The 21,196-nt window shown below is 30.8% G+C and overlaps 2 protein-coding genes across 2 annotated transcripts; both read right to left on the reverse strand.

The window, feature by feature from the left end:
* Positions 1-412: 412 nt before the first annotated feature.
* On the reverse strand, positions 413-20,490 carry LOC129948480 (uncharacterized). Its single transcript, XM_056059493.1, has 30 exons — positions 20,239-20,490; positions 19,645-20,014; positions 19,501-19,574; positions 19,241-19,437; positions 18,676-18,791; positions 18,377-18,590; positions 18,133-18,317; positions 16,310-16,436; positions 15,907-16,239; positions 15,667-15,843; positions 15,360-15,364; positions 14,125-14,279; positions 13,614-13,983; positions 13,471-13,544; positions 12,380-12,579; positions 12,197-12,315; positions 11,926-12,139; positions 11,369-11,553; positions 10,901-11,027; positions 10,729-10,841; positions 6,574-6,818; positions 5,991-6,360; positions 5,845-5,918; positions 4,890-5,089; positions 4,706-4,824; positions 4,435-4,648; positions 1,325-1,509; positions 1,131-1,257; positions 738-1,070; positions 413-661 (listed from the first exon to the last, which is right to left on the reverse strand). The coding sequence occupies exons 1-30, from the start codon at positions 20,462-20,464 to the stop codon at positions 506-508; spliced, it is 5,604 nt and encodes a 1,867-aa protein (XP_055915468.1). The 5' UTR covers positions 20,465-20,490; the 3' UTR covers positions 413-505.
* LOC129948284 (O-acyltransferase like protein-like) lies at positions 10,520-11,704 on the reverse strand. Its single transcript, XM_056059225.1, has 3 exons — positions 11,369-11,704; positions 10,901-11,027; positions 10,520-10,841 (listed from the first exon to the last, which is right to left on the reverse strand). Exons 1-3 carry the CDS (start codon positions 11,482-11,484, stop codon positions 10,560-10,562), a joined length of 525 nt encoding a protein of 174 aa, XP_055915200.1. The 5' UTR covers positions 11,485-11,704; the 3' UTR covers positions 10,520-10,559.
* Positions 20,491-21,196: the final 706 nt, after the last annotated feature.

A 21,196-nucleotide genomic window follows, 5' to 3' on the forward strand; every position in this document is an offset into this window, starting at 1 on the left:
TCTTTTCAAGCAATTGTTATAATCTAAATTTCAAATGCGTTGACCAACAAAATGAACTGAAATACCTGTTGGCTGTATTTTTTAAAAAGGATTTTTGTGGAAGCTTACAACTTAGAATTTTATTTCACAAGACTGTGAATATCTCTCCTAATGATAAAAATCGTCAAAGTATTTTGCATTTAAGGCAGTACCGATATGTGGCTCGCCTCGCGAGCGTGTGTTATTTTAGAATACGTCGAAATGGTTGAGCACATTTGCACATCTATTTTCTAATAACGTTTATTGAGCATTTCCTTCTAAAATTTAATCCGCTTGTGTTAACATTTTTGTTTTTTAAGATAAGAAGAAAATCCAACGCACATTTTTTACAAGAAACATATTCGCAAACACCAAACAAATAAAAACGTTTATTTTTAAAGTTTATAAATTAGGATCATTCATTTATTTTTGAGAATTCTTTTCATAATTTTTTGTTTGTTTTAGATAGTTCCTCAATCTTGTTCATTTACTGAACTTTTTTATCTTCTTTGTCTTCTTTGCTTTTCTGTTTTTTATCGCTGAATATAAACTTCTCCAAAATCAATATCGGAGATTCAAATCCCAGGGCTAAGAAAATGGCGAAAAATAACGAAATACCAAAAGCACTCCAAGTGTATTGAATCTATAAAAAGACATTTGTAAGAAAAGAGTGGTTATAATTTTTATTTTTAAATTAAAACATTTTATCATTATCTTACCAACTCAAACGCTGAAAAGTATCCCAACAATCGACTAGAACCCAATAAGATTCTCAAAACACTCATATGAACGAGATACATAGTATATCCCAATCGTGCAATTGGCTGCCAAATTGGATGCGATAGGATTGAGTTAATTGTGCCTCCAAAGCCAAAGTGGCATGCAAAAGCTATCCATGCTAAAGCAATTGCCCACAATGTTCGCTTCCAGCTTTCATACATTGTAGCTATGAAGTTGGTGGAGGAACGTTTATCATCCATGATCATATAAGGTCCAAACACAATAAAGAAGAGAGTTGCGAGGCTGCTAATCCAAGCCAATATTTGAATAATCTGGTAAAGATGATAAAATTTAAAAAGTAAGTTTAAAGTTAAGTTTTTAAAAACTCTTACTTTTGGTATTTGGAATTTAGTCTGTCGATTTATATGCATAAAATAACCAAGTCCAAATCCAACTAACCAAGATGAAATTCTTGCGTGTGTTGGAATGTTAGTTAATGTCCATTGACCCATATTTACTCTGAAAATCGAAAGGAATTAAGTTGTTTATTTTTAATGTTGAAAACTTAAATTTCACATTTACTTACCCAATAACAACTCCAACGTAACCTTTCTTAAAAAAAACCCAAGTTACATAACCCATTGATGTAAGAGCAAGGGCGACAAGAACAGGAGCAAACTTCTTTCCATATTTCCACATCATAATCAAAAGAAAAGGAGCGGCCAGGTAAAGATGGAAATCAACAGCCAAATACCAAGTTTCACCTAAGCACTGTGGATGTTATTGAAAATAAATAGAATAATTTTAGTCTTTACATTTATATGAAGTCTTCAAATAAACGCAGGAAATCTTAAACTATTGCAACTAAAATTGATTCAAATTAAATGAGTGGAGTAAAATTTGAAACTGGTTTTCATTTGGATTTAAAGATTTTTAAAAGCCGTTTGATAGCCTTTGATTTATGGAGCTTATATAAATTTAAAAATTTTATATTATTATTTTCTTAATTGAAGGCAAATATTCGACTTTTTTTGCAGTATTCCGCAAATAATACGTGTTTCATCTAGTGTTCCTCGTAGTTCCCGTGGCATGATGGTTAGTGCGTTGGACTGGTTATTGATATTAGTTTTTTCAAGATTTTCTAATAAAAACAAAACAAATAAAATTTTAATTGAAGTAAAATAGATCTTAAGGCCGAAAGGCATTAGTAATTAGTGTTATAGTTTAGCTTAGAGTGTCCGTATGGGACCATTAAGTTAGTTGTAAGTTATGGATAACTAGGCTAGTTTTATGAATTTTTGTCTAGCTTTAAGATAGGTTTAAGATTGAATAAATAAAAATGAATTTGAAAAAAAAAAAAAAAGTGCGTTGGACTGTCATGCCAGAGTTCTTGGTTTCGATCCCTGCCTATGCCAACTAAAGTCTTTTCACGGGTACTGCCTCTTGCGAGGAATTGAAAAATTCTCCAAAAGTAACTCTTGTCATAAAAAAAGTGCTTTCTCAAATTAGCCGTTCGGATTCGGCATGTAAACTGTAGGTCTGTATTGTCTTAATTTTCAAAGCAATTTAAAAAAACTACCTTTGTGCAAAACCAATTTTTTATTTTCTTTTTCTTGCCAATTCCTTGACAAAATTCTAAAATTAATTTTAAATTCGATCTAGTACATAATTCTCGGTTTATAATTGAAACTTTGTTCATTTAATATTTTGAACTTAAACATTTCTTCACTTTCTATAATTTCTTTAGAACTCGGTGAACGGCGAACAACGAATGAACGAATGGACGAACAAACGTGATTTTACACATTTCAAAAAGTCAATTTCAAACAAAAACACAATTAAATTATAAGAAACCAATTGACGCTTATGTTAGGATAATAAAATTTGCATTTTGTTCTCTAAAACAAGACAATTTTGTAAAAACAATTTGTTAGCAACGAATTGCAATGTGGTTGCTACGAACTGTCAATCTCTATTCGTTCCACATACAATCCACACTGCAACGAATAAATTGTTCGCGCTCAACTTAACCTCAAAATTATATCTCTCTTATTTTGTTTGTTGAAAAGGGTAATTATAAATTGACAGTTCGTCGCTGTTTGCGAATAGAAACAAAGCTCATGTGAAAGAAAAGTCAAAATATGCGAACATCCACAGTTCGCAGTTCGTAGCTCATGTGCAAGATACTTTACCTAGCTTTTAGGACATTGATGTTACTTGCCCACATAATCCCAATAGATTGTATGTTCTCTTGTGAAGTTTAAAGGTTAAAGTATTACGTATCCGTGTAACACTTTCTTCTATGTAAAAAATTATATCTTGTAAGTCAAAACTGTTTCTAGCTAGACTTGCCCGCGGCTATCAATCGAAGTTCAGAGTTCTTACAATTGAGAAAAAATTATGGAGAAATGAGTTCTAATTTTTCAAAAACCGAGTTTTATAGATTAAAATTTTGTCAACAATTGACCGTTACAGGTGTAAGATGAAAAACGACAAATTGCTTTCAATTTTCTAATCCGTACAATTAAGGCAATCCTCCAAAAAATCGTATTGAAAACGTTAAACAATCATTTTCAAGATTTCTACTTTGATAAGTTAAATGGAATTTGTCAGAAATACCATTGTGTTATATTTGGTTATGAGAGAGATTGCCAATACAGAGATGCCCGATGCTGTATTTAATAGCTTATATCTAGCGATTTCATTTAATTGTTTTTAAGACAGCAGAAATACAGTTGTGTCGTTTCCAAAATCCCCATTGAAGAGTTGAAAAAAGATTTTGGTAGTCAATGAAATCTTAAAGCCGACTAATCTTCAGCTTTTCCAAGCCCTTAGAACGAAGTAATAGAACACTTGTTGGCCTATATGTTGACTCGTCTTAACCTATTGTCTTTATTGAAGATAAAACACTTTTGATATGTTTGCAAGAGTTTAAAAAGGTGATTTCATCAAACAATCATTATAAATATTGGCAGCTCTTATAATTGTATGAATTTTAATGCTTGCAAATTACCTATTTTGTTGTTACTTAGTAAATCAAAATAAAATTAAACTTCAGAATTCAATTTAAAGTCAAATTCATGCTATAAAGCTTTTATCATATATAGCTTGAACATATGATTTGACAATAATCTAAATGTTTATAAAACAAAGTTATCGAAACAATCGAAATTGTTGATTAACCGACTACATTTTTAAAACAAATCATTATTAAATATGAATATTAAATACAACTGATTTCAGCACACACTTTAGATTTTTCGATAATTTAATCGGAATAGTTAGTTGAGAACCTTGATATTGATGGGAGTGCTCATATTTAATCAACCGATGAATCAAGATAATCAATCTTCATTATATTTTGTTACTAAATATAGTTTGTCATTGAAATGTTCTAGAATTAATACCGATTTTTATCAGAGTATAATATGAGCCGATAAATAGTTGAAAACTAAGTCTATTTGATATGATAATAGGTACATGTGATAAGTTAAGAACAGAGTAGATCCAAGTGATATTAAACGCTTTTCGTAATAACATTCTATTTTTAAAACGTCTCTATTTTTATAGAAAAGATGGCCTGAAAATACCAGAAACAACCAATAAATGCAAAGAGTCACTTTAAACTCTTCTGTTATTAGAAAGTATAATTTTTTTTTTTTCGATTATGCGCTTTTTAAAAATATGAGTACTTACTTCTTTCTCTGGCACAAAATAATTCTGAATGTAAGTTAGAGTACGCCACCAATTGCTATTGTCGCATACATTTTTTCTGAGCATTGACTCTCTAAATGGTCCCGTGTAAATAAGTTCGTTCAAACTAACGTTGAACAAAAGGACAGCTGCTACAACAGGTGTTAATCGAATATAACGATGAACGTACATCATCACAATATTTAATTTTCCATTTCTATAATAAAAATACATACAATTTATAATTTTTTGTTAGCATAATTAAAGACCTTACGTTTTGTCCAATTCTTTAAATCCAGTCCAAGCTACCAAAAGTCCAGCCATGAAGAAAAATGTATCAACTGATATTCCTGCATTCATATAAGTCATAAACCAAATATTTTCTAGGAAGAACTGTAAACAAAATAAAACACTTTTAAAGTAATAACAAACACCAAATCTTTTCTTTCGCAACATACTGTTTTAAATCTGATTTGGTTTAATGTTGGAATAAATGTATGAATCAGAAGAGTGTGATGATGTATAATCCAAACCATTGATATAACTCTTAGTCCTGTCAAACAATCAATATTATTGGGAGACTTTGTCGTATTGATGTTAAACATTTTCCTTCCGTTTGATAAAATTGAAAATGCCAATAGAACTGGAACTGGTTGCTCTACGTTAAGGAGAATAGAAATTTTGAAATAAATTAAATTAATATTTTTTTTACTCTGCAGATTTATGAAAGATGTGAAATCATAATTTCATTACCCTGCCTTATATTATGGAGTCTTCCAATAAAAGGTTTTATTTTGGTATTTCAAAGAAAAAATATAGTGTCTTAATAAATATTTTGATGCTTATTTCATTATAAAGAAGATAGTATGCCATTTAAAATGCAAATATCAACTGTTGCAGTATAATATCCTTTTCATGCTATTTGTTTTCTATAATTTCTCAAGTTCTATCTTTAAAACCTGAAATGGCTTTTGAAGTATTACCATAATACCTTGTGTTTCGCTAAATTTTAACTAATGGCATAGTTAAGACTTATCAAATAACTTTTTAAACGAAAACTTTTATGGGAAAACCCTTTACATTCATAATTGCTGAATTCTTAAGGCACTGAAGCTATATCTACAGTAATGATATTTCAAAACATATCACTATAGTTTATCAAATCATATCAATAATATTTATTGAGTGACAAAAATAAACTTGATCCCAAAAAAAAATTGACGTCATAAAAAGTAATTAGGAATCATTTTTTGGAATTGGGGTAGATGGCTTTTTCTGTTTAAGTGCTTTAATGCGTTATAATATATGAGTAGTTAAAAATCTAGTCACTTTATTGATTTCGAAACTATTAGGGGTGGTATTTTAGACAATTGAATTACTTGTTTCTGATATGCCCTATTAAAATATACTTACTTTCAGTATAATTCGTATACAAATCATAGAAAGTACTTGCAACCATCAATACAGCAACAGAGGAAAACACAAGTCTGCAAAATATAAATTTATAGATAGATCTTTAATTTTTGAACAAAGAAAACAAAAAAAATATATGAACTTACATTCCAAAAATATGAATAAACCGTAAAGGCGGTATCTTTCCATTTGTGCAATCCGAAACAATTACATCTGATAGATTTCCATTCGAAGATCTTTGTAATGATTTTCTTAGTATGGAATTTATAACTTCCGGACTGCAACTATTTGGTACACATATTCCAATATTTAAGTTCAAGTTTTCAATAAATGTTTCATCATTCAGAAGAGATGCATTGCTGAGTGGCAGTTGAGCAAAACAATATTGACCCGATACTTTACCAGCAGCTGAATTTGATAATGACACCGTAGTTTCGACGCATTGATCGAAATGTCCGACACCATACAAATTATTTTGTTTTATACCCGACGATATTTTACCCCATGCGTCAAAAACTGAAGAAAATTTTAAATAAAGTACGTTCAAAATTTAGTGGTACATTCGATTAAGTCCTTTGAGAATACAATTTTGTGAAACATCCATTTTAGTTAGAAATGCTTTTTTCTAAAAACCGTTTTCACGGTTTACAAGAATTAACATTTCCATCCAAAAATTCTATTCTTTTTTTTTTTAATATTTAAAGGACTTGTATTCAATAAAACACTTACACTGAACACCATGAGAATTCCCAGCACTACTCAATTCTTTCAAACTAAGAATGCACTTTTTCGAATCATACTCATTAAAATTCTCTCCATGAATTTCATTCAATAATTCATTGTTATTCCGAATCTCACTTAAAAACGATTCTCTGAGAATATCACTATTTATTGTCACATTATTAACAATCAAAAATGAGTTAATTCCATTTATCAGCAAGAACGTGATAAGAACAGGTAAAAAATACATTTTGGTTAAAAGTTAGCAGATATTACCCCACCGACTCGCACCATTCGATTAATCAATGAAACTGAACAAGAAATACGAATCAAATTGTTATTTTATTCATTTTTCTGTTCAATGTGAATAATTCGAAAAAGATCGTAATCGCTTATCAATCAAAGTTAATCGTTTACTAAGAATAATGAGATTTTGAAAACCGATAAATTTAGGGCTATCACAATGACACAGCACGAAATAAATCAATAAAAATAGCATTACACGCATAATCAAAGAAATACTTAGCGCTGATAATTTTAACTTTGTTTAAAATATGGACCTAGACGACATGTGAACTAAATGTTTTTTAATTGAATTTTTTTAGAAGAAAATTTTGTTTAACATTATGAATCTTCAAAACTTTTCCAACTACTACTTTGTTTTTTATTGAAATCGTTGCACACTTCTTGGTAACAATTTTTAAAAAATCTCCAAATTCTTTCTGCCCAAAAAAAAGACGTGTGGCAATCGGGGACTGCCGATGCAAAGCTATTGCATTTTTATTATATTTTCTTAATTTTTCTCCAAATCTTTTGACGCGCACTTTTTTCTTTTTAGCTCTTTACGCTTTTCTTCTCTATAAAACAATCTGCTTGATGTAGGACGTAAGGGAACTTGTCTTCTAATACTTGAACGGCTATAAATAAAGTTTAATTGTTCCAAAATTGATGTTGATATGAATGACCCATTGATTAATTTTATAATAAAGCACAGCTGAATGTGAGGGCCCCTATCCTAGTTTTGACTCTGGCGAGATGCTCGGGGGGTATAGGGTAATTAAGTGTGCGTACAGGTTTTCTAGGGATTTCCTTAGTGAAAGCATTGCTAAGCTTAGCAATGACTGGGAGGGCTTGAAGCTCACGCTTGTCGCAGCTGACGCCTTACACGTTATTTTGGATCTTCTACCAATCGACCTTTTTATTAAAAACATGGTTTCCTGCAGCGCTATTAGGCTAAAGGAATCAAACAACTGGTTGTCAAAACCTTATGGTCACAGCAACACAACAAAATTCATTCCCTCAGATATTATCTCGGTAGACACTGACTACTGCACTCCTACTTTGAGCCTTAGTAATTGTTTTAAGGTTGTTTTCCCATACAGAGAAGACTGGAAGGATGACATCGTGTCGATAGGTTTCGACACAACCATCTTTACTGACGGCTCAAAGATGGATTGCGGAGTTGGTTCTGGGATCTTTTCTGAGTCCCTAAATGTAGCTAAATCCTTTCAGACAGAACTGCTGTCAATTAGAGAGGCATGTAAGATTGTTAAACAAAGCCCAAACCAAACCCGAAATGCGGCTATCTTTACAGATAGTCAGGCAGCTGGTCCAGCAATGTCGCGATGAACATGCAAGCCTGAATATTAACATTAAAATGAACGGGCTGACGAGCTAGCCAGGCAAGGATCGGCACTTCATAGCTCACTTGCGGAAATGGTTAACATTCCTCTTGGTGCTATGAAGGGTAAGATCTATCTACCAAACTAAATCAAACCGAAGGTGGATTATCAAAAAACCATTATATCTAGGAAGATATGGCCCACCTATAATAAAACCCGTACAAACGATCTTCTATGCAGGCTAAGGCAAGACACAGCCAGGATTGTTGCGGAGAAGTTGGGTATCTCCTACAACACCTTTTGCCGTAGTTGTAGTGACCAAAGAGAAAGTGACACGATAATCCATTTCCTCTGCCAATGTCCTGCTTTGGCAAACACTAGAATGAAATACTTTGGAAAAGCATTCTTTATCGAAGTTGATGAGCTATCTGAGACAAAGATTAGAGACCTAATCTTTGTTCTCAATGCGACAAAATGGCTTTTACATAATCGCTATGAAGTTTCTCTATAAATATTTCCCTTTACCGTGTCGAAGACTGCCGAACTGAAACGCCGTTAGACGATGCATGGAATTGATTAGTGTTGGATTCTTTTTCGTTACGGAATATCCAGATTCGGTCCCCGAACTCTAGGCTCGCGATAGAATCTATGCAATAGCTTAAAAAAAGAACCACGCTGCATAGAATCCGCTGAAATTAAAAATAAAAATCCCGACCTAAAATTATTTTGAAACGGTTTTTTTAATAACCACATCTTTTTGAGCTCTTGTGAGAACTGAATCATTTTCGAAATAAACACTATTTCTATATTTTTCGACATTTAAGTAATCAGAACGCGTTTAAACTTAAAGGACCTAGAGCGGTTTTTTTCATATTTAATTTAATTTAGAAGAAACCTTCGTTCTCCTTGATTCTCATTATTTGGTGTCAATTTTACTACGGAAAATAAAAACCATGCAACTTAGAATATCGAGCAATGATAACTGGGAAACAACAGAATCTGATACTAACAGAAAAACCCGGATCCATTTCCGAAATCCAAATTACAAAACAAATTTGGCTTGTATCAGTTTGTTACGTGTTGTAGCATGTTTTTAAGATCACTAAAGCAAGTAATTCATTTAAAAAAGGTTCAATTCACTGACCGAAAAAAAAACTCGATTTTTCCGGTCAATTAAGCGGGGAAAGCAATTAAGTGAGGTGCAATTAGGCGGATATTACTGTATTTGTAAGTCATTTTTAAAGTTTACCTTGTGGAAGATGCCACTTAGTAATAAGCTTTTTTTATTTTATGAGTTATTAAGTTATTATTTTAAAAACACTGCCCAAATTAAAAACTTTAGATAGTAGATCGCATTAGTTTCATTTACATTTAAATTAAATAAAAAAATAAAAGAAATAAGACTTGGTTGAAATTCAATCTATCGAAGAATGATACAACTTTGTGACTTATCCAAACTTGTTGTGCAATTTGAATACTGAGTGTGATCTGGAAATAGAGCCTCACATGTTTTGGAGACACGTTATTAGTAAACGTAAATTTGACGGATATCTTGAACTTTTCTCGACAAATGGACGTCTGAGGTGGAGAAGCAAATTTTCTGGAGGCAGTGAGTTGTCCCATTCGATCACTGAAGAGTTTATTCCCTTAGGAAAGAATGTAGAATTATCACATTTATTAGGTGAAAAAAGAAATTCACCTTTAACTTTCACATCATTAACTGGAGTAAAAAACACAATTTTGCTTATAAACTTAACTTGAAAATGATAAAACTTTTATTGAAAAAATGATATAATATTTTCCCACAAATTTTAAAACGATCCTTTTTACAAACTTGGCCTTTGTGCAAAACTTCAACTTTGACTAACAATAACGGAGATTAAATTGCATATAGAGAATTTGAGACAAGGTTACATTTAGGCGCCGTACAATGCGTTTCAGCAACATGGCTTAGATTTAAAAAAAATGAGTGTATACAATTTTTATATAGGTAATCATAAAATATTTTTTCCATTTTATTTTAATAGTTTGGTTTAGTATAATTAATTTATTTTTGAGGATTCTTTTGATAGTGCTTCTTGTTCACTTATTCAAATTTGTTGTCGCGTTTGCTTTTCTGTTTTTCTTCCTTGAATATAAATTTTTCCAAAATCAATATCGGAGATTCAAATCCCAGGGCTAAGAAAATGGCGAAAAATAACGAAATACCAAAAGCACTCCAAGTCGATTGAACCTAAATAAATACATATTCAATAAAAGAGTGGTTAAATTTTGAATTAGAACATTTGTATTTTGAATTAAAACATTTCATCATTATCTTACCAACTCAAACGCTGAAAAGTATCCCAACAATCGCCTAGAACCCAATAAGATTCACAAAACACTCATATGAACGAGGTACATAGTATATCCCAATCGTGCAATTGGCTGCCAAATTGGATGCGACAGGAATGAGTTAATTGTGCCTCCAAAGCCAAAGTGGCATGCAAAAGCTATCCAAGCTAAAGCAATTGCCCACAATGTTCGCTTCCAGCTTTCATACATTGTAGCTAGGAAGTTGGTCGAGGAACGTTTGTCATCCATGATCATATAAGGTCCAAACACAATAAAGAAGAGAGTTGCGAGGCTGCTAATCCAAGCCAATATTTGAATAATCTGGTAAATATGATAAAATTTTAAAAGTAAGTTAAAAGTTAAGATTTTAAAACTCTTACTTTTGGTATTTGGAATTTGGTCTGTCGATTTATATGCATGAAATAACCAAGTCCAAGTCCAACTAACCAAGATGTAGTCCTTGCGTGCGTTGGAATGTTAGTTAATGTCCATTCGTCTTGATTTACTCTGAAAATCGAAAGGAATTAAGTTTCTTTAGTTCGAAACGTAAAAAGTATAAAAGATATGTTCTACAGTTTGCTCAAAATGGCAAATAAGTAAAACGACATTAAATGTCTATATTGCCTTTACTCAAATTATAATTTATAGTTTTAGTAAATCTCAATTAAGTTTTTAAATTACAATTAATTAGGTACTTATGTACTTTCTTTAATTTTTTCCAGTTTTCTTAATCTATTAAAGTCATCTTCACACATGGGCACATGTTATGATGACATTTTCATTATTCTCTTTAGTGTGCTATTTCTTATCTAAAAGTTCAAGGGTGGTAACATTTTAAAAGTACTTACCCAATAACAACTCCAACGTAACCTTTATTAACAAAAGCCCAAGTAACATAACCAGTTGATGTTAAAGCAAGTGCGACAAGAACAGGAGCAAACTTCTTTCCATATTTCCACATCATAATCAAAAGAAAAGGAGCGGCCAGGTAAAGCTGGAAATCTACAGCCAAATACCAAGTTTCATCTAAGCACTGTGGACGTCATTAAAAATAAATAGAATAATTCTCATCGTGTTATGATAATTCTATAAGTAAAGTCTTTGCAGTTTGTGATGTCTTTAAGTAAATGCAGGAAATCTTAAATGATTGAAATTGAAATTGATTCAAATACAATGAGTGGAGAAAAAAATGATGAAAAATTATTGTTGATTGCAAATTATAAAGTCTCATTCTTAAAATGAATTCTTTGATCAGAACTTTTGAATATTAAATAATTTATGATAATTTATGAACTTAAATTTGTGCGTCGCTTGTAGGGCAACAACTATAGACTCATCTAAGTTCACCAAATATATGCCCTTAAATCTGGATCTAAAGAAGCTTTTTAAAAATGTGAATACTTACTTCCTTTTCTGGCACAAAATAATTCTGAATATAAGTTAGAATACGCCACCAATTGCTACTGTCGCATATATTTTGTCTAAGCATTAACTCTCTAAATGGTCCTGTGTAAATAAGTTCGTGCAAACTGACGTTGAACAAAAGGACAGCTGCTACAACAGGTGTTAATCGAATATAACGATGAACGTACATCATCACAATATTTAATTTTCCATTTCTGTAATCAAAATACATAAATTTGTTAATTTATTTTGGCATAGATAAAAAACCCTACGTTTTGTCCAGTTCTTTAAATCCAGTCCAAGCTACCAAAAGTCCAGACATGAAGAAAAATGTATCAACTGATATTCCTGCATTCATATAACTCATATACCAAATGTTTTCTAAGAAAAACTGTCAATAAAATAAAACACTTTTTAAGTAAAAAAGAAAACAAATCTTTTCTTTCACAACATACTGTAGTAGATTTAATTTGATTTAATGTTGGAATAAATATATGCATCAGAAGAACGTGATGTTGTATAACCCAAATCATTGATAAGACTCTTAGTCCTGTCAAACAATCGATACTATTAGGAGACTTTTTCGTATTGATGTTAAACATTTTCCTTCCGTTTGATAAAATAGAAAATGCCAATAGAACTGGAACTGGTTGTTCTACGTTGAGGGGAATAGAAGTTTTGAAATAAATTTAATAAGTATTTTTATTTGTTTATATTTTTATTACTCTGTGGATTTATAAAATTTCTGAAATCATATTTGAACATGGCTTAAAAAATTATAGAGTATACCAACAAGCGGTTAAATGTTGATATTTTGAAAAAAAAAAATAATATTATTTTGCTTAATAAAATGCTTGGATGTTTATTTTCTTGTTAAGAGTAAAGTATGCGATGAACAATGCAAATAAAGCAACGGTTGCATCACCATATCTTTTTTTCCTCGAATTGTATCTATAAGACCTTGGATCGATAGTGAAGAAAGGTTATCATTTGTTATAACCTCTTCGAAAAAAGATACTTTTCTTAAAAAATCTCTATTGTTTCGTTGCTTGCTTATCCCCATATTTGAATTGAATTTTGTTTCGTTTGATTGAAATTAATGGCATAAATTATGCTTTTCAAATGTCAAAAATGACAGCTTCCGAAAACAAAAACTATAACTGGAAAATCCTTCATATTCATAATTGCTGAAATTTTAAAACACTGAAGCTATATTTACCCCAATGGTATATTTCAAAAATTTTTACCAAATTACATTAATAGTTTATCGAATCTTATCTATATTTGTTCATTTGTTGAGTGGCAAAGTTTAACTTGATCATAAACAAAATTGACGACATATAAATTAATTACATCATATTTTGAAATTGGAGTAAATGCCTTTTTTAGTTTAAGTACCTTAATGCCTTTAAACTGAATAGTTAAACATCAGATAACTTCTGTAACATTTTCGGAAAGCGAATTAACTTTACTAATTTTGAAACTCTGATTTTACAAATATTTGTCTAGACATTTGTTATGTATTCTATTCAAAATCTATACTCACTTGCAGTATAACTCGTATAGAACTCATAGAAAGTACTTGCAACCATCAATACGGCAACAGAGGAAAACACAACTCTACAAAAAATGAATTCAAAGAGAAATATTATATTTTTAAAAAGAACCCAAAAACATTTATGAACTTACATTCCAAAAATATGAATAAACCGTAAAGGCGGTTTCTGTCCATTTGTGCAATCCGAAACAATTACATCTGATAGATTTCCATTCGAAGATCTTTGTAATGATTTTCTTAGTATGGAATTTATAACTTCCGGACTGCAACTATTTGGTACACATATTCCAATATTTAAGTTCAAGTTTTCAATAAATGTTTCATCATTCAGAAGAGATGCATTGCTGAGTGGCAGTTGAGCAAAACAATATTGACCCGATACTTTACCAGCAGCTGAATTTGATAATGACACCGTAGTTTCGACGCATTGATCGAAATGTCCGACACCATACAAATTATTTTGTTTTATACCCGACGGTATTTTACCCCATGCATCAAAAACTGAAGAAAGGAAAAGTAAAAGAAAGTTTTTATTTTAAAACTTTATGCTTTAATTGAGTCCGACGAGAAGATTTAACCTCTTTAATGACTTTTAACACAATTTTTTGAAACATTCAAAAAGTTTTCAAAAAATGCACTTACACTGAACACCATGAGAATTCCCAACACTACTCAATTCTTTCAAACTAAAAAAGCACTTTTTCGAATCATACTGATAGAAATTCTCTCCATGGATTTCATGCAATAACTCTTTGTTGTTGCGTAATTCACTTAAAAACGTTTCTCTGAGAATATCACTATTTATTGTCACATTATTCACAATCAAAAATGAGTTAATTCCATTTATCAGCAAGAAAATGATAAGAACAGGTAAAAAATACATTTTGGTTAGAAGTTAGCAGATATTACCCCACTGACTCGCACCATTCGATTAATCAATGGAACTGAAGAAGAAATGCAAATCAAACTGTTATTTTATTTGTTCAATATTAATAATTCGAAAAAGATCGTAATCGCTTATAAAGTTAATTGTTTAATAAGAATAATCATATTTTACTGATAAGTGTAGACCTATCGCATTTTTCAATGAAAATAGCTTCACACGCAGAATGAATTAAATACTTAGTATTGATTATTTTAACTTTGTTTTTTTAATCAATGAAAATACTTAAGTTATCTGTCTTAGATAAAAACATTTCTTGATCGTCAAAACTCATTTGACTGCTTGTAAGACTTCTATAGTTTTGTGACCCGATACACCCTAAAGTCACAGGGGGTATCGAAAAAATGGAAAAAAATAAGCAAATTTTGGAATTTTGTACACTTAACATTATTGAATCAAGTGGGTTTTCAAACTATGTGTCAGAATCATATTGAAAAATGTTAAAAATCATCGTTTTCAGCAGAATTCAAGCTCTGCCGTAAACAAATGCTTACATTTTAAGGGTTTCCAAAAACGATTTTAACGAAAAAATTGATTTCAAACGGAAAATTAGCACAATTAAATAGAATATTATTATTTAAGATATGTTTTAAAAGTCTAATTATGTATCATTACTTTTAATTACTTTCATCACTGTTGGAAAGTAGGTTTTTTCAGAAACCTATCAATAGTTAGAAAAATTAGTTATTTATTTATTTGTTCTTTTTTAGTTTTAAAATTCAATAAATCGTTGAATAAATCAATAATTTATGTTTATCTGTTTTAATTCAATTTTTCAAACTCATTTTTGACTTCAATGACATTCTAAAACCACCTAAATCAGAAACTTCGAGTATTGGCTGAAATTGAATGGTTTTTGATTTCAAAACCTAAAATAGTGTATAAAAGTGATTGGGCAAAATAATATCTCAGAGAGCGAGGTTAACTGATTAACTTTATCTAAAAATAAAAATAAATCACTCAGAAAAATTATAAATTGTTAATTTTAAAATAAACCTTTTGTACAGGGTGTTTAATCAGAAACAAATGAAAGTGCTTAGCTAACTAAATACCCTATCACTTGGCACGCATGTTCTTTTTGTTCAGAAACAGAAGTTCTGCTCTCACATAACACATTGAATTTAATAAACAAATAAAATGTTGAGGTGTTCATAATTAAATTTTATTTATAGACTATTTTCTTAAATTTTATAACTAATAAATACACTTAATGTTAATCCATCAATTATTTCGCATTAAACATGTTTTTGTGGTAAGACAGCCTTAGGTGAAACTGAAGGTTCAACGAGGCTCTTTTTTTCTGCTGCTTTGTCACCGAAAATGAATTTTTCCAATACAAGAATTGGTCCTTCGAAGGCAAGACTCATGTAGATTGATATGAAGAATGTTATTCCAAATGCACTCCAAAACCAGAGGAACTATAGCAATAAAAACCAAAAGTTTTAAAAATGAAATCACGATCACAAAATAAGATAACTCACCATGTCATAAGAACCAAAGTGTAATTCAGTCCTCATCATTCCAAAATGCATTCTTATAACACTCATATGCATCAAATATAACGAATAAGTAAGACGTCCAAATGGCTGCCATACCGGATGTGATAGGAAGGTATCAATAATACCTCCGAAGCCATAATGACACGCAAATGTTATCCATGCCAGGGCAAGACTCCAGGACACTCGTTTTAAGCCTGCATACACAGCTGACTCGAATACTGTGCCTTCACCATATGCACTCAAAGTGAAATAAGGTCCATACACTATAGCTACAAAAGTTCCAATACTAGCAATCCAACCCAGCAATTGAACAATCTATCAAAATGAAAACAAACGAATCTGATATTGAATATTCTCAAGAAACAACATTAAATTGTAGACTTACAGGTGATAATTCGAAAGTTGTTTGACGGTTTTTATGCATAAAATATCCTAAAACAAAACCAACCAACCAAGGTGCAAATCGAGTGTGCATTGGGACGTAAGTTAATTCCCATTCGCCATCATTTCCTCTGAAAATAAATGTACACATGCTATAGTTGTTACATCAATCGTTTTCGTAAAGAAAATATTTGTATGGGTAATTTAAATATAACCAAGAGCAGGTTTTTAAATGAATGTAATCTTTTGTTCTGCAATCAATTCTTGAATCCTTTGAAATCTTTGCTTTTTTGCAGTCAATTGAAATCGATTGCTAAGGATTGGAAATCTTATAATAAATTCAAAGGCTGCACAAAAACGCAAAACTTGCGAAAGAAGGCTGCAAAAGATAAATCAAATGATTGGATAAAAAAATTGGTATTAATTTATTTGTGATTGCAAAATTTAAAGTTCAAAACAATTTGCAATTTTGAGTTTTAATAAATAGGACATTAGTATTTAGGATTTCCGCTGGTGTTTTCTATGAACTTAGAGTGTGTCTGGTTGGTTGCGGCTGTAAAACTTTTCGGACTTTGAAATTCTAAATAAGATTTTAGCTCGCATTACAAATTAATAAATAAATTGGGAGGGGCGCTAAAGCTCGTGATGATGTATGTAGGCCCTTAGTGACTTATAACTACCAACTATTCCTTTGAGCGATTAATTGAAGGAACCTACACTTTTATGCCGAATCTGAATTTTATAACGTATAACTTATTTTTTTTAATGAGAAACAGGAGCTCAAGTTTCACGTTTCAAGAATATTAAGACTTAGAATGAGTCAATAGGCTAAAAACAAGTTTGGCAACAGCATGGTTTCACGTTACGGATACGTGAATCAGTCTCCCAGATAGTTCGATCTTACGTCGCTTGACTATTTTCTGTGGGAATATGTTAAGTCGATATTTTGAAATTAGGCCTCTAGTTTAGACTACGCCAAGCGCATAAAGTTTTGTGATTATCTTTTGAATACAAAAAATTTCATGTCAAAGAAAAAAAATATCTATATTTTAATGTTTATATGCCACAAAAAGAAACACTCTTTACTAATGAATTACAATCTTAGAGTACTATTAAATTAATAATTCATAAAAATTGCATTCTCTTACAATTCTGACTCAGAGATTGTTGAGTTAAGAGATCAGGCCTCCCTATAGAATTTTCGAAAAACCAATTTTAAATGGTTCTCTAGGACCTTATACCATTTTCGCTTAAAAATGATGGCGGGGAAAACCATTAAGTGCTTGTGTCACAAATTTTATTTGTACAGGTATTGCAAAATTACACGTATGAATTTCTAATATGCTCAAAACTTTAAACATGTTGAACTCAATAGGAACTGGATTTTTCAGTTTACCGGACTTATCAAGCAATTTTCAATTTTTGTGTGGTTTATTTGTAATAACATTTATCTGACGATTTTGAAGACAAAATGTTTATTTTCCACTTAAGAATCGCGACAAAAACCAATATTTCGAAAAAGTTAGTTATCTAAACCAAACAAAAGTTATTCTATTGTTACGATAAAAAAAATACAGGAGTTGGCTCTAGATCCTTTACAAAGGGCAAAAACGCTGAGAGCTGCTATTTTCAAATAAATAGTTTCTTAAACGTTATTATTAACAGTGGCATTAAATCTCGTTTCTGTAATTTTGATTTATTTTGCAGTATTGCTGAGAAAAAATACCCTTAAAGCCTATTTTTCCCACTTCATGCCTGCTACAAATTTCAAACTCAATGTTATTTCTTAAAAACTTATTACAGTCAAAGATTTTAAAATTCACTTACCCAATGGTCATCGCAGTAAATTCGTAATTGAAAAATACGACCATAACATAAATACACGATGCCGTTATTAGACCAACGATAAGTGGGTATAGTTTCTTACCCCATTTCCACATTGGGATAAGTAAAAGTGGTGAAAGAACGTAAAGTTGGAAATCAACAGCCAAGTACCAAGATTCATCGTAGCACTAGAAGACAAAATTAATAGATATAACTCAAAACCTTTAAAAAACACCAATTCAAATACCTTTGGTTGTTGAATGAAATAATTTTGAATATAAACAAGAACTGGCCACCAGTTTTTGCTATTGCATTCATATTTTGACAAGGCCAAATCGCTGAAGGGTCCAACATAAAGTTGATTGCTTATACCATAAATCAATAGAAGTCCAGCCCCTACAACAGGTGTCAATCGAATGTAACGATGTACAATATTCATAATTATGTTCATTTTTCCATTTCTGAAATTATTATGTTAAAAAATAAAAAGAAAGTTAGGATTTTTTTGACAGATGATTATATTGATTAGATTATTCCGTGACTTACGTTCTATCCAGTTCTCTAAATCCACTCCAGGCTACAAGTAGACCACCAATAAAAAAGAACGAGTCCACAACAGAGGTACCCATCAGTGCGGGCATTGACACAAAAGTGTTGATCCACTATAAAGAGAAAATTATATTGACTTAAAAATAGGTTTCTAGTCCGTATTTGAAAGATTTTCTGATCTCATATTGTGAGATCAGTCAGTTTTAATGAGCTGTCAAATATCTTTTAATGGAAATCTGACTTTTGATTTTGTCACAAAAACTCAAAATTTGACTGTCAGATGATTAACTGATTCGATTTAGTGTCTTCACAGAAAGTTTATTTCAAAATGACAGTAAAGAAACATTTTTCAAAGTCATAAACTAACGGAATCTGAAAGTGACGTTTGAATGACGCTGTAGAAAAATTATTTTACTGACAAAACTGACAGAATTGTATTAACTAGAAATCTTCTATACTTAGTTTAAGGCATACTTTTATACTTATTCAATTGTTTATTAGAAGATGCAAAAACCAATAGACTTCAAACATTTGGAAGAATTAAAAAATAATTATTTCTTACCTCATAAAATTCATTTTGATTAATTGCAGGAATGAAGTAATTGGAGAACATGTGATGATTCATAATCCATATCATTGAAATGACACGAATCGAAGTCAAGCAATCAATATTGTTTGGTGATCTTTTGGTATTTATTGCAAATAATTTCTTTCCATTGGTAAGAACAGAATAAGCCAAAAGGACAGGTACTGGTTTTACTGAGAGAAAACAAAATTGGAAAATTATGACATAAAAATGTTGAATTTACTGTCAAAACTTACTTCCATAATAGCTCACATAAAAATCATACAACGAACTGATGATCATAAGTCCAGTAACTACTCCAAATATAGAACTGTAAGGGAATTAATAGAAAAGTTCATGTCATACTAAGTCGTCTATAAATTTGTTTTTAAGTTACTTACATTGCAACTATGTTGATTGTTGTTAAAGGTGGTGTCTTTCCATTCGAACAACGACCGATTGTCATATCTTTTAGGGCTTCTTTCAAATCAGCGTTAATATCTGATTTTTGGAACAACGAAGTAAGAAATTCTGGGCTGCATGTCTCAGGAACACATATTCCAATATTGATATCCCTCACAGTTTTGTCATATGTCAGTCTGGACTGCGTTTCCAAGACGAGTGGAATTTTTGCAAAGCAATATTTACCATTTGCAACACCTACGCTTTCGGTCAAGGGCACTGAAATTCTAACACACTGGTCATAATTTCCGAGGTCATAATTGTTTGAATAGAGAAACCCTGAGGGATATTTTCCCCACGCGTCCAAAACTATTTGATAGAAAAAAGAATTTAAAATAAAATTTTCTACTATGTTAAAATATTTTATAAACAAACTGAATTGGCAAACAAAAGTAAGCTCAAGTCAAATAAAACAAAACAAAATTATATTTTCGTAATTCAAATACGTTAAAAAGCTCAACAGAACTTATTCAATAAAGAATAAAATAACTGAAAGATTGCCAAGACATTGAACCTGTGTGAAACCAACTTACATGGAGCAACGTCTTTACTTGGTAAACGTTTAATTATTTCCTTAATACTATGCAGACATTTTTGTGAGTTTAAATCATTCCAAGGTGCTTCTAATTCCGTATCCGCGGGTATTTTATAGAAAACTTCCTGAAGGAAGTCACTTGAAATTTTGACATTATTCAAAATCGTATACGAATGAATTCCATTTGTTAACAAACTTAAAATCACAAAAAGTGAAATATACATTTTTACACAACGCACTTTAATTCTCACTGACACGACTAAGCTGATTTTGTGAAAGAAATTCCACTTTTATTATAAAGTTAAAGAGGCCTACAATCAAAAAAATATAAATTAATTTATTATCTTTATTGATTTATTTTATTGGAAACTAAAAAGTAGTCTACTTTATTTATGTTCCTACTGCTGTATACTATGAAAACAAACCCTAATCATAGACAAAATACTCTTTGATTAAATCTTAAATTATCAAAAAATTCAAGTATGCTATCATCTTAAATTAATCGTGACAATGCTCAAAACATTAGGTGTAGAAAATTTTATCTTTTTTAGCGAGTATTGGTTTCGAGTTAAAAAAATAAAACAATCGGAAAAAGAATAAGTATTTTGATTCATTTTTAAAAAAAAATTCAACAGCTGGAGTTTGCTACTTTGGCAGTAACATATAAAACGTCTCACAAAAATGTTGGTTTAGGCTGAAGAATTAAACAGTCTTGCTGATCAGTCAAAACTAGAAGACATAAACGCTCTTAGTTGAGGTTAATTCCTTTATTCAGACGTTTAATTCCAAGTTCTGCCGATTTCATTTTTTTTATATGAACTTGACAGGGGTTTGGAAAAAATGACAGAAAATCTCAAAGAAAACAGATCTTATGTCACACATTTAAGATATAAGAGCCAATTCTTACAACTTAGATGTAGGCTTGTCAATTTTCTTCAGAGATTACCTGGAATTAG

This window comes from Eupeodes corollae, chromosome 2, assembly GCF_945859685.1.
Source record: "Eupeodes corollae chromosome 2, idEupCoro1.1, whole genome shotgun sequence".
NCBI classification, from domain to species: Eukaryota; Metazoa; Arthropoda; class Insecta; order Diptera; family Syrphidae; genus Eupeodes; species Eupeodes corollae.